A 14,076-nucleotide genomic window follows, 5' to 3' on the forward strand; every position below is an offset into this window, starting at 1 on the left:
CCTTTGTGCCCGGCTCCCTCTCCATTTGTCCCTTTGCAGGTGAGCACTGCAGGGTTAGACCTGGAAACTGGCCCTGCAGAGACCCGGGAGTCTGGGCATAGGTGGGGCTGGGCCTCTGCCCACGTGAAGAGGGCTCTAGAGCAGGAAGCCTTTTTGGTACGGTTACTGCCTCAAAGCTGGATTTCCGAAGGGGGGCAGAATTACGCAGCCCTTAAGGTACAGTTATCGACAACATGAGACTCGCAGGTTCCTTGTCTGTGATTTCCTTCTCATGCGGGACAGGCTAGCAAAGCCAGCATCTGTTTGAGAGACGCTGCCGCCTAAGGCAGCACCATGGCAAAGGTGAGCTTTCTGGTTCCTTCCACGTCGGCCAAGTCCATTTGTCTCCCCTAAGTGGAAGCCCACTGGCTGAACTCCACTCTGAGGCTGTGGAGCCATCCAGGGCCACCTGGGCCCAGTCCCTGCCAGTGGCAGAACACCTGGCCTTCCTCTGCCTGCCCACCTCTCCCACGGTCCCACAGAACCGCCCCCACCCCTGCAGCGGGCTTCGAGAATTCTGCACACCATTCTAGGGTTCTCTCATCCGAGCCAAGGTGAAGGGCAGGTGAGAAGGACGGACGTCAGAGATGAAACCTTAATAGGGTGGGGAACCTCTGTAGCCCAAGCCAGAGACCGCTGAAGTCACTGAAGAGTTGAGTAAACTGATTTCTTCCTATGGCAGTAACACAGAAGTGCTCGTGATGTGGCCACATTAAAGCAGCATTAGTTTCAAATCACCATTTGTCTTTTTCTTACCTCTTAGATTTACATACCATCTTTTAAGGTTTCCTCCTGGTGCGCAGATATATTCCCTAAGTTATCTGTGGTATTAAGCAGTTTGAGTAATGATCGCCTGCGGGTCAGGAGTTTGAGTTTGCCAAATCCTTCTCTCCCCCAGCTGTATCTGCGAGCCATGCTCTAGTGCACAGGGTTTCAGGTTCCCCCACCCCCAGGATAAAAACAGTTAAAGTTATAAAGTTAGGTTGGAACTCTAAGTAGACAGTTTAGTTTAGCTGTGTTAACTAAAAAACACACATCTTTCTCCTTCCTCTCCTTCAGACGTTTTATACCAAGACTGCCCATTTCACATAAATGTTTGCTCTGATTATCAGGTCGACAGGAAAGAACAGGGAGAAATCTCAGGAACTAAATGCTGTTTGTCCGAGAAGGACACTGGGGACAGAACTGGCTGCTTGGGCCCAGGTAGGCGAGTCAAAGGCATTCTTTGCAGGTACAGGTCTCAGGGAACCGCAGTAGCCACCTACTGTGCCCCATGTTCTAGAGAATGGTCCAATTCCTAAGTCTCCAAATTCTGCAGAAATTTGTACAGCTTCAGAAATATATTAGAGACCCTTCCAGAAAGCCATACAGTGCCGAAAGCTCTTCCAAAACCAGGAAAGATCTAGGTATTCGTTCAAGAAATGAGCATCTGCTATGTACCAACGTGGCATAAAGACACGACCCCTGCTCTCAGAGCCCAGTCTCCTGAGAGAGGCTTCCCCTTAAACACGCACAAATAGATCATCTCAAACATTAGAACGTGCCAAGAAGGAAAGTAACAGGATTGACCTTATCTAGAAAGCCAGGGGGGCTGACGGGAAGGGAGGGAAGTGAAAAAGCAAGAGGAGATAAAGCATTCCAGACGTAAGGAGCTGTCCTAAGGCAGCCGGCCCTGGGCTAAAAAGTGCTGAGAAGAGCCCTGCAGCCAAAGCAAAGTGATGCAGGAGGGTGGAGGGGAATGAAGGCAGCACGAGCAGAGCCACATCCCGCGGAGACTGGGTCTCACACGGAGTGCACCGGAGAACCATGAAGGTTCTGGAGAGCGTGCAACGGTCCAGGAAGACAGAAGCCAGGCAAAAGAGGGTGATGGCTCTGCACAAGGTGGGGAAGGGGAGGTGAAGCAAATGTCACAGGATTCATTTAGGAGGCAGAACTGAACGGTGGTGATGTACAAAGGCACCTGGCTCCAACAGCTGCTTCAGAGGAAACAAGACTCGGGTAACTGGGCTGCAGAAAAGTGTGACGTGTGCCAGCCTCGCGCCCGGTTCTCTGGACACCCCTGCACAACCTTCAGGTCTACAGCTCTGGGAGGAGTGGGATGTTGCAGTCAAAGGATATTCAGGGTTGCTGCTCTCCTTTGAGTACGTGTAAAACGCATATGAACTCTTCAGATACTCACAGGCAGCCAAAGAGCAGTAGGTCTAAAGTGCTTTTACTGAAAAAGAGCCAGCACCCTCACAATCACGTCGATATAAAGTTCCCTGGATTCTAAATTACAACTAATTCATAAAAATGAAATGGGACGTATTACCCACAGAAATAATTACCGTACTACAATTTTCACCAAGATGCAATAGATAGAAATCTATTTCCCAAGACACGAAAGTCACAGAAGGATCACAGAAGACAAGTATCTATGGCATTTTCCCTTGAAACACTCAAATCAGCTTCTCGGACTCTTATGTATGAATTCATTTCGACAGACACCCTATGGCATTGTGTAAACGAAGACGACGCACGACGCACATACTATAAACTGTACCGTTAGGGGAAAGGCTTTACTTTGACATTCCGTCAACCTCAAAGCCTCAGAACTTATTTCCTACCACTCTGTAGGTGGAGACCACACTCTGAGACGTCAGCTGTCTAAGCAGGATGCGAGTTATTGCTTCCTCTATTCTGGTATACATTTCTACACTAGACTAGGGGACAAAGAATATTACTGAAAGGCATTCTAAATTCAGAGCAAACTAGGTTCCTATCATTAAGGGAAGTCTAGACTTGGGACAACAGTGCCTCTGCGTGCCCCCATGCCCACCTCACCCCCCGCCCTGGGCTGGGAACAGAAAGGCAGCAGGGCATCTGCCTGCTCCTCAGAGCTGGTCAACATTTGCACTACATTCTTGGTATCTAACATAAAGAAACCCACAATGAAATACAGTCATTATTCCAAAGTTATTTTTATTTCAAATTCACTGAAAGAAATAAAATTATATTTAAAAAAATAGAGTAATCTCACAAACTGAGGAAAGCCAGGAACAAAAAGAACAAGTTAGGTACTTCTTCCTGAGAGGCAGATCTAACAGCTATAGGACGGACTTTCTTCCTTCCTAGCTTTTGTCAAACAAAAAATTTTTTCCTATTTCTAAGGCATCAAAAACACTCTTGAGTGTTTCAACTGGGTTGTTCAGGTACAAAGCTTCAAGCCCTCTAAGGGGGATCAAGAAACATCAAAAGCTGCTACGATTTCCTTTGTTGTAACACCAAACATTAAATTGTACATACTTCTACTTATGTAAATTTGAGAATTTCACACTCGTGACCTGAATTTCAAAAATCTGGTCATATTTTATTAAAATCTTACTACTTCTTGGTAAGAATGTCCAAAGTAACTGAGCTCACATCCCAGTAACTAAAAGGGGCCAGACAGCAGGAAGAACTGTTGGATCGCACCACCTGCAGCCAAGACCTGTCAGAAAACACCCATCCCGGAAGACTCACATGCAGCTAGAAATTTATACTAAAGCCTAATTCCTAAATCACTAGACCTGCCAGCAAAGGCAGATCATATCCTAATGGTTCATATGTAACCTACAGGACAAAAGTTACAGAAGTCATATACAATTCCCAAACTTACCCATTCCCCATACTTGGTTTCCCTCCATTTTATACTGTTAAATCTATCAAACTAAAAACTTTCATTCCCAAACACTTCAGTGAGATAGTCAAGACAACGGTTAACATTTCTGTTCTATGCATGACTGCTGGTGCTAGTTTTGATTTGCATAGGTAAAAGGAAAGCCTGAATTTTTCCAAAAGGTACAATCTTATTTTCTTATTTGAAATAATTGAGTACATACCTGATGATTTCCCTAAAGCTTCTTTTCCAAGAGAGTTAAGTCAATTCACATAATTGGTAACAATAAATTCCATGGGGACAACCATTTCTGAAAGATATTGTTTAGTAAATGAGAGATTTAAAATGTCTGTAGCACCTCTTATAGGTGCTTAAAGATTCAAGTGACCTAACTGCATCTCCAATGAGGTGCTATTAAAGATTCAGTAGGATTCCGTGGGTATCTCCTAGTTAGTTGTTTCAAACATCTATCAACCTACAAGTAGATCCGTACTCCAACCACAGTAAACCAATGTTGGACCCTAACAGGAAGCCCTATCCTGTCTCCTGGATCTATAGGGAGTTAACCGTCCTGGGACAGTCACTCTCATGGAACAATACAGGGCTCTTGTCACATGCAGAAGGGACTCTTGGCCTTTAATAATGGCTTTGCTGAGTTGCAGGGCACTGTGATGTCTTCTTCCGCCCAGAAGGGCACAGACAGCACTCTTCCACCAACCCAAGGGTGCAACTTGAGTTACATCCTGGTTACACTGTCCCAGGTCCTAGTAGGAAACAACAATGTGGCCCAAAATGACCATGTTCAAATAAGATACCTGGTAACTTTTTAATCTGATGTGACTCAGTCTCTTGTCACCAGCCTAGGTCACCCAAAAGCAAAAACCAGAAAAAGAGAAAAACACAAATTTGAGCTAGAATTGTTCTTTAAAAAAAAAAAAAAAAAAGTCAACAAGGACAATCAAAACTACCAACACTTATATAAGCCAGACCCTAGAGATTTCCATCTTCAGTGACTGCCACTTTTTAGTCTTAACAAAAATGTCAATATCCTGAGTTTTATCAGTATTTTCTTGCTAAAATAATTTATGGGACATAAATGCATACAAATGAATAAAAAGTGGTACAAAAGTCTGGAAGAACAGCCCACTAGCTAGAAAATGTCGCAAAAACAATATAAAACGATGTGTTTAAGTGAAATAAATTAAAGGTTAAACCTTACACTTTCAAGTTTTCTTAGACTATTATTTTGGGAAATGGCATGGAGTTGATGATGTATTTTTCTAATAATCAGTTGTTTAAGATCAAATACCAAGTGATGGTTCACAAGAAATTTTTGCTTTTAAAAACCACAGCCCCACTGCAGTGTATCTGAACACAGGAGAAACTACCTGCTGAAATTAATATTCAAAATCCTAATGGGTAACTTGTGTGGCCATAAACTGTTAAGACGTTTTGTTTACTAACTTGGCTGTCCAAATGGTATGTTAAAAAAAAAAATGCTTACTTTACTAGCATCTGCAGAAACTAAAATTTTGGTACATAAGTTTCTCTAAACCACTGAGTTGTTTTTTTAATTTTAACAAAATAATGCCAATGCAATAACCCAAAGGTATCCCAAATGCTTTGCTTTTACTTTTAAAAAACTATTTGCTTCCTAAATGCTATTTATATTTTTAAGCCAGTTGGCTGCATACTGCCTTTAAAATGCAATGGAGTTTCTTTACTTAACCTGACATCACTATTCAAAAACTTGTACTTGCCGGGGAAAATGGTACTAATTATGCTAAAACAAGGTTTATGCTATACATAAAATCACTCCAAATTATAAAGTGATTGGTTTCTATAGCTCTAAGCATTTTTAATACATAATTTAGGAAAAAGTCACACATAGATAAAGAGAGATGGCATTCAACTTTCTTTCATCCAATTAACCGTATCTATGAAAACCAAGACCCTTCTGCATGACTTGCCAGTTCCCCATTCCTTTTGTCAACCTAGAAAAGAAACATTTCTTGGGAAGTCAGGATTTATTAAGAACATCAAGCTCCAGGGCATTTTTTTTTTTTTTTACCATATACCTTTAAAACTGTTTTTTATCCCCACAAAAATCCTTATCATTTAAAACCAGATATTCAAATTATATGGCTAACATTTTTAGCTAATCAACTCTTCAGTGCTGATTCTAGAAAACAACCTTCAATGGATCTTTGAATAATGGAGATTCAGCCGCTGATACGAGTAGTGTAGGTAGTCACACCTTTAACGTTCAAGCCACAAGTTGTGACGTTTGAAAGGGGTGAGGTCTACTGTCCTGCATTATCAGAATCTGTCGTATTTTCAGTGCTACTGGGTTGCACATTATCTGCGAGGTTGTGTGCATGCTCAAGAAATAAATCTTTCAGTACACTTAATTCCTTAGTCAGCAATTTAATTTTTGCTTCCAACCGTTCATTCTCTTCCTTGAGCTGATTCACTCTCTGCAGCGTATCCTGCGCTTTCTGCTTGCTTTTCAACCGGCTCTTTTTCACCGCCATGTTGTTCCTCTCTCTGCGCTGGCGATACTCGTCACTGCTGCGATCCACGGGCAAACTCTTTTTGCTCTGCTTGCTCGGAGGCACAGCTTTGCCTCCGCCCCCAGGGCCGGCGGGCACCAGCTGAGGAACCTGCTGTAAGCCGCTGGCATGAGCCTGAGTATGGATGACACTTATTCCATTCACGCCCGGGGTAGTGTTCTGCTGTGATACCTTGCTCATTTGGGCACGCTCCTTTGTCAACACAGAACAAGTAGAAATGAAGACAAGGTGATCAATGGTTTGATCTGCCAAGAAATCTTCACATGTACCTAGTTAAAAAATAAACTGCATTAAAATATTTGAAATGACAAGATAAAATAACATTAAACTTGCATGTACCTACTAGCAGGCCAATATTAATTGATTATGCTGAGAAAAGTCTATGACAACTGCCAACTGCTCCAATGTTTCAGAAGTCTAAGTCACGTAATTTAGAGAGGTAAGTTAATACAGACGCACCATACGGCCAAATTCAACCCACCTGAACCCCTGAGGGTACTGCCCATCTGTGCTTGTTATCAAAAATGGGAGGAAAAACAAAAGAATACCACTAATTAGGTAGCACATATGAACCAATAGCACTTGGCAATCTGCAAGAGAGAAATGTGCTATGTTTGGTTTAAACACAATGAGTTCAATTATGATAGGAGAGACCCTGCAATAAAAGAGGGAAAAAGTTTCAACTGTTGGCTCAAGTCAAAGTAGAAGGCTGGAGCAGAGCGCCCAGCCCAGTCTCCAGTGCTCATCAGGAAGCACTGCACTACGATCTCCGCATGGTCCTTACTCTAATATGCAGAGACTGAGTCATCAAGGACTTGACTTCTCTCCCAGAGCGTAAGAATCTTTACAGGATATTTTGAAAAGGTGTTTTTTGCTTGTTTTTATTTTTTTCAATGACTTCAAATGAGAGTAGTTTACAGAGATTTTTTTAAGTTAGTTTCTTGGATCACAGATTTAGGAGCTCTGAGATACCCAATTTGCTTCCCCATCCCATCATGCTTCTCACAGTGTTTTTTAAATTCTCGACATAATTAGTAAACACATCTAAACACAGTCAGCCTAAAACCACAAGGAAAGAAACAAAAGCCCTGATGATGCATCCAAGGAGGTGCAAGCACTGGGACTCAGGCTGGACCAAGAGCCAGAGCAGCTGCAGCGCCTGCACCCACTTGACACTGCTCAAGGAGCACAGAGGAAACGCCGATTCTGAAATATTGCGGCAGTGCTGCCCGTAGAAATGAAGTCACACTTTCAGAACTAGTCATATTTGGATTACTATGAATTCAACCAGTTCGCTACAACTGCCTCAAGATGTGTCAAAAGCAGACCTATCCTATCATCGTGAGGCCACTTCAAGGCAAACTAAGCTGAGTGAAGCGTGCCCACCAAGAAGTCACAGCACTCTTGGAAACTGAGAAAGCAGTGTTAGGAACCATAAAACTATCCCGTTCTCTTCTCACAAAACTGCTAAAACTGCATCAGTGGAAAAAAAACCTGCAGCCAGAATTATGAACTGCCTCAAATGAGTACACCTTACAGTTCTTAAGCAAAGCTCAGTTAGTAAACACCAGTAGCTTCACCCAAACCTTTAGCTAGGCATTTCTGTATAAACACCATTTACTGGTCTGCTTTTTAAAAATCTTTGCTTTTAAAAAGGCCATATGTCATTACTTTCCATTGTTTTTTCAAGCCACACAGGCAGCCCTGAGCTAGCCGGTCATCTGTTCTCACTTCAGTGCTAAGGAAACACCAAAAGCTTCCTTCCAAAACCATGATGGATATCTACTCCAAGTCTATCTTCAGTAATGGATATTTCACATTTCCCTTGATAATTTATCATGTTGCCTATTTTTTCTTCCAGTTAAAAAGTGGCCGTTCAGTATAATTTGAGCTACACTTACCACTAATAGTGTTAAAGGTCGTCTATACCATTGCTTATCTATTTGGTATGAAGTGAAAAGTGTTTACTCAATTTTTATGAACTTGTTTACCATGTCTCCTGGGAATATCTCAACAATCATGATTATGTTCATCTTATTTATCTTCTTTTTTATGTTTTATATGTCAATTAGGTTTTTAGTCTTTAAAGCTACTCTCTAATAAACTCAGAGGTAACAATGATCCAAAGAAGTACAAACCAGGAACCAAGTCAGTTCTTGTCTTGGCTCTGACTTGCCCTGTTTCACTTTGGACATATCCCTTCCCTCTGTGAGCCTTGATTTCCCCATCTGCAAATGAGGGACGTAAAATGGTAAAATGCCTTCTGACTTTGACAATATACCACGAACTTCAGTCACCAAAAACTCTTATTATAGCCTCCAAATTTAGTGATGTTCATGCTCATTTTTGTTCTCAGATACCGGAGGGCTTCCCTGGTGGCGCAATGGTTGAGAGTCCACCTGCCGATGCAGGGGACACGGGTTCATGCCCCGGTCCGGGAAGATCCCACATGCCGCGGAGCGGCTGGGCCTGTGAGCCATGGCCGCTGCGCCTGCACGTCCGGAGCCTGTGCTCCGCAACGGGAGAGGCCACAGCAGTGAGAGGCCCGCGTACCGCAAATAAAAAGAAAAAAAAAAAAGAAAAAGATACCGGAACAGGGAAGGGCTCTTTTACCTCCGTCTGACTCAAGGTAGTAGGCTGAACACAGTAGGCAAGGTTTTGAAAATGAGTCCTTCGGCTTGTAAAACAAAGAGTAATCATCAAACTGGTAAAAATGTAAGAAAAGGAAACTTGGAGATAATGAAAAGAACTCCAATTGTTTTTTGTTTTTTAAGTTCTCCAACCGAAGACAAGCCAATAAAGTAGCTCTTAAAGTGAAGAGCTATCCACTAAGGAAGGGGTCAGAGCTAAGTGGTCTAAGACTTAACGCCAAACATATTATCAATTTTGTTTTTTACACTGAGCAAAACAGCTGCCTCTATAAGTTACATATTTTAGTTTACACAGTTATCTGTGCTTTTGTTTCTTCCACTAACATTTACTGAGCACCTACAATGCACAAAAAGAAAATAAGTTTATTTCAAACCTGGATATTCAACCCTAAATGAAAGTCTGGCTCCTATGTGGACAAATACTATTCCAAAGTTCAGTCTCCAGGAAGCAGAGTGGCACCTCGTTTCCTTGCTGTGAATCATTCAAGCAGGAAGCAGGATAAAAACTGAAAAGCAGTGGTTCTCAAAGTGTGGTCCCTGAACCGGCGGCAGCAGCAGCAGCATCACCTTGTTAGAAATGCAAATTCTCGGGCTGCCCCAGACCTAGGAATCAGGAGCTCTAGGAATAGGGCTGGGCGATCTTGTTTTAACAGGACCTCCAAGTGATTCTGATGACACTGAAGTTTGACAGCCACTGCTACAAATCAACCATGGACCTTAAGAAAGGTGGACTGAGTGGGTAACATTTTTTAAATTCAAATTCCTTAATTCAAGTAATGTTCGTTCAAATCAATGACACAGTGACAACTCAAAACGTTAAAATGAGTAAAACAAAATGAAAATTTTCTCAAGTTTCACTTGGGAAAATAAACCTCTCAAGGATTTTCCTAACCCTCTTGTCATTTTCTTCACATGTGTACAACCAGATATTCCTCCCCTGCCGCCCCAAATAAATTTTTAACTCCAATTTCCTCAACGAAGGTCTACACTCCAAAATATTCAGATGTTTGTCCCTTATTCCAAATCTGTTCAAATCACTGGTATCTGACAATTCTACCCACCCCCCACCCCCCCAAAACACCTCACCTCTACTATGCGTCTCCATCCCAATGCCACAGAATTACCTCAGGCTGACATCATCTCTCAGGGGCACAGCCTCCTCTGCCTGCACATTATCTTTTCTTTGTGCTTCTGCCCAATTTGTTCCCCCAGTTTCTTGGTCAATGCCAGCTCGATAGTGTGCCTCCCTGTAGACTAAACTAGAGACAGAACTCTGTCTTTATCACCATATGCCCAGCATCTAGCGGTGGTGCTCAAGAAATATCTGTTGAATACAGCCTCAAAAGCCTAAAACAAAACACTTATTTTTACAAATGTCTTACATAAAAATGAGATTCTCTAGCATTAAAATCTCTTATAACAACCATAATTAAATCAAGACTGTTACTAAGATATTATGGTCTCACCACCTAAAGTTCCTCATCTTTCTTAATGGAAAATTAAAACATTTGCTACTTCTAGCCCCCAGCCTATACAGTGAACATCATTCTTGTCTGGTCTTTGCTTCATATCAGTAGAGAACCTTTATTTTCCATTTTGCCCAGTTATACTTCCCATAACCTCAAGTTCTTAGACATATGTTGCCAGGGTCTGACAACTCTGTACTACAAGTGAAGTGAAGGTAAGCAAAGTTAACAAACACCCAAATGAGCAGGATTTCTATTTATCTGCCACTGCTGGTTTCATGACCCAAAGCAGGGGTCCATGAAGGAGGGTACATCCCTTCAGGGAGTACATAAGTGGTCCACTGGAGTATGAGAAAAAAATGTATGCTCTTTTGTCTTTTTTTAATGTCATCTTTTTACTCTACTTTTAGTGCCATTAACAACACACACAAACTAATACACACACATTGTTTATAAATATACATCTATTAAGGAGTCATGCTCAATTCTTTTTTCTTTTTTTTCTTTTTTAACTGATAGGTCTGGAAAGCCAAAAAGACAGGAGACCAATGTACCTACCAGTATAAGAGCCCATGGAAGCACCCCCTCCTAAGAATACACAATAAACCTGGAATTGTGGCTACCTGCGTTTACCATTTCTGTGATCACGTGAGGCGATCTTAGGCCATAAGACCAAACTCAGCCCCATGAGGTCCTATTTATCTTTACCTAGGACTCACCAGGTGCTGTTTAAATCCCAAGGGATGAAACCACCTGTCCAAGATCAGACAACCTTGCTGACAGTCATGATGTGACCTTGAGAATTTAGAGGATATTCTGGGGGAAAAAATATTAAGTTTTGCTTCCACCTATGTTTTTCAGGGAGGTATTAAAATGACTGAATCCACCAAGTGTGCCCACCAGAAGCAGGACTCGAACTGAAAAATTCTTCAGCTCACTAGCATCCTGTAATTATTTCGCCTTGTTTACACTAAGTTTTTCCAAAACAGTGCTTCAGCTTTAATAGCTTATCCCAAATACTACTCAAGTTGTAACAGCTGACCAGATTTTAACTTTTAACTGTCAAGGGCTTTTAGATGCAGAATTTCTTAGTAAAGCAAACCTTTATACTATTTTATTTCAAAAGTTTCTTTGAGCGTCCCACATCCTATCTGAATTAAAGGACAATCTCTTCCAATAAGAATTCAACTGAGTGAGTGTACACTGGGAGAGAGAACTACCAATTTTTGTGTAACCCACCAAGGTTAAAACCATTCTGAAACGGACACATTTTAAGATGCCAGATGACAGCACAAACTTCAGACCAGAGGAAAGCCCAGCAATTAAACCTTCTGAAGAATAAAAACACACGAGCTTACTTGGAAGAACAGATTCTCCTTCCCCTCAAACATGCATTTCCATCCTCTCCATCTAGACACCTCTGCTGGCAATTTTCCTTACTGTGTTCCCTCCAAGCATACTAACGAAGCACTTCTTTTTTTTGCCCTTTTCTGTTCTAGTCAACTCGTGGTTGCTGCACGTTCATCCAACCTGTGTTCAACAGTCACCTGAAGGATATTCAAAGTACAGCTCCATAAGGAAGCACAATATTATTTGTGTAAAGTCACATATTTAAAACTCTACCGCCTTCCCTGACTACTCGACTAACTTCTAAAAAGGATTCTCGATTACCCGACACCGAGCAGTTTTGCAGGCGCAGGAAATATCCCAGGTGGCACTAAAGATACCGTCCACCTTCTGCTATTCTGGGAACACCCTTTATCCCCAGAGGCCAATACGAGCCTGGCTGGTCACACTGCACGTTGCACAAACAGAGGGCCGGGTTCTGGAGGGGGCACGGCCCGGCTCGCATCCCGTCCCGGGCCGGCAGCAAGGGCGCTGGGGGAGCGCGGGGCTCTGCGGGTGGCGCCGCGGCGCTGGGCCGGAGCCAAGGATGAGATCAGCGGCCCCGCCGGGTGTTGCCGGCAGGTTGCATCACACGCCGCGCGGGGCCGCGGCCCGGGGCCTTCCCGGCAAGCCGGCCGCCCAGGGCCGGGCCGGGTCTCCTCGGGCCGGGGCCGCGCCCACGCGAGCGGCCGGCGGCGCCGCGGCCTCCTCCTCCTCCCTCAGCCCGCCCGCAGCCTCCTTACCTGCGCCTCCAACCCGCCCGCCCCCAAGAGGCCTCCACTCCCAGCGGCCCCGCACGGCGCGGCCCGACCCAGGCCTCGCGGCCCGCGAGTCAGAGCGACGGTTACGAAACCGGCAGCCTCCGCCCGTTCCGCTGCCGCCGCCAGCGCCACCGGGTTCCCCTCCTCGCCGCGGCCGCGCGCCCGGCCGCGCCCGCCGCCGCCATAACCAATGGGAGCGCCGGCTTGCGGGGGACGCGCCCTCCCTCCGCGACGGACAGCGCCGCCAGCCAATCGCAGGCGGTCTGGCCGCGGGAGGCGGGCACGTGGCGGAGGCGTAGCCCACTGAGCGGTGGGGCGGGCGAGGCGGGAGCGACGGACTGGGGTTCCCCGGCCTATTGCGCGGGGCGGCACCCCAGCGGTAGGCGACCCGCTGCGAGAAAGGTTCTGTGAAAGTTGGAGGCATTGGAGAACCGTAGCCTCGTGAAGGCAACACCTGTCTTTGGAAAACACAATTTGCTGAGGTGATGTTTTGAACCATCGATTTCTGTTTTGGTTTCACCAAGACCTCGGGGAGCCCCGCCTCAGAGTCGCTGCCGGGGACATTTTCCCGGAACGGCCCACCAGACTCGCCTCCCGGGACGCGGGGCGCCCGACGGTCGCTTCACTGCCGACGGCCCGCGCCCCTCGGAGGGAGCCTGGAGAGAAGTCCTGGACCTCACGGCTCTTGAAGGCAGCTGCAAACTTGTTGAAAGACGAAGGGTGCAAAATTTTCCCAGCGTAGGATTAGTGTTGATGTCACTGGTGCTGACTGTGGTTACGGAGAAATGAATTTACACGATCAATTCCCTTGTGCTATCCTCCAGGTGAACAGATTGAGAGACGTGAACTCAAAAAAAAATGGATGGCAAACCAGCCTTATTTATCTAAGACGATTCACAGGAGGATCTGAAAGCGTATTACAACTGGGAAGCAGCGCGCTGGGTGGAGGCAGACAGGTTTGATTGCTTCCTTTTTAGCAATTCTTATCGTCTAAAAACTGGACTCTTTGAAAGAGGAAAGGTTTCTTCATCACCCAGGCCATGGCATCACCTCTCCGTATAAGACGGTTTCGAGGAATCAGTAAAGAGGTGATAAAACATTTGCGAAAAAAATAAAGATATAAAAATTAAGAGGGCTGCAACTAAACGTGAACACTGAATACCACAGAAGCAGACTTGGTAGAATGACACAATATCATCAAAACCAGTACGTTTCTTTCACTTTGGCCCTTAGTGTTTTGAGTTGAAATTTCTTTGATCAAGATTTTAGCACTATTAAAACTGGATTCGATTTTGTTGCTCACAAAATTATAATTTTACACTCACCATGTCCTAATCACTTTAAAAATTATATAGAAAAAAAAAAACACAACCATATAGAGATGTTCATTTATCCCCTGGTTTGCTAACCACTTTGCCAAGCTGCTCTGTGTCTGTCTGGGCAGGCCTTCTTCCACACTCAGCGGATTAGTCAATGCCAAGGAGACTAGAGTATTTATTTCCTCTTCAGCTGGTAGCTGGTAATTCTGTCTTCTCAGTTTACAAATATTTATTTGGTGCCAAC

At 44.2% G+C, this 14,076-nt stretch overlaps 1 protein-coding gene across 2 annotated transcripts; it reads right to left on the reverse strand.

The window, feature by feature from the left end:
* Window positions 1–2,989: 2,989 nt before the first annotated feature.
* CEBPG (CCAAT enhancer binding protein gamma) lies at window positions 2,990–12,644 on the reverse strand. Of its 2 annotated transcripts, none has more exons than XM_082677152.1 (2): window positions 12,496–12,644; window positions 2,990–6,518 (listed from the first exon to the last, which is right to left on the reverse strand). In XM_082677152.1, exon 2 carries the CDS (start codon window positions 6,427–6,429, stop codon window positions 5,980–5,982), a length of 450 nt encoding a protein of 149 aa, XP_082533278.1. In that variant the 5' UTR covers window positions 6,430–6,518; window positions 12,496–12,644; the 3' UTR covers window positions 2,990–5,979. The 2 variants fall into 2 exon arrangements, with proteins under 2 accessions (XP_082533278.1, XP_082533279.1); XM_082677153.1 differs by lacking the exon at window positions 12,496–12,644 and adding an exon at window positions 11,725–11,824.
* Window positions 12,645–14,076: the final 1,432 nt, after the last annotated feature.

Source organism: Grampus griseus (genome assembly GCF_964374135.1).
Source record: "Grampus griseus genome assembly, chromosome: 19".
Classification (NCBI taxonomy): Eukaryota; Metazoa; Chordata; class Mammalia; order Artiodactyla; family Delphinidae; genus Grampus; species Grampus griseus.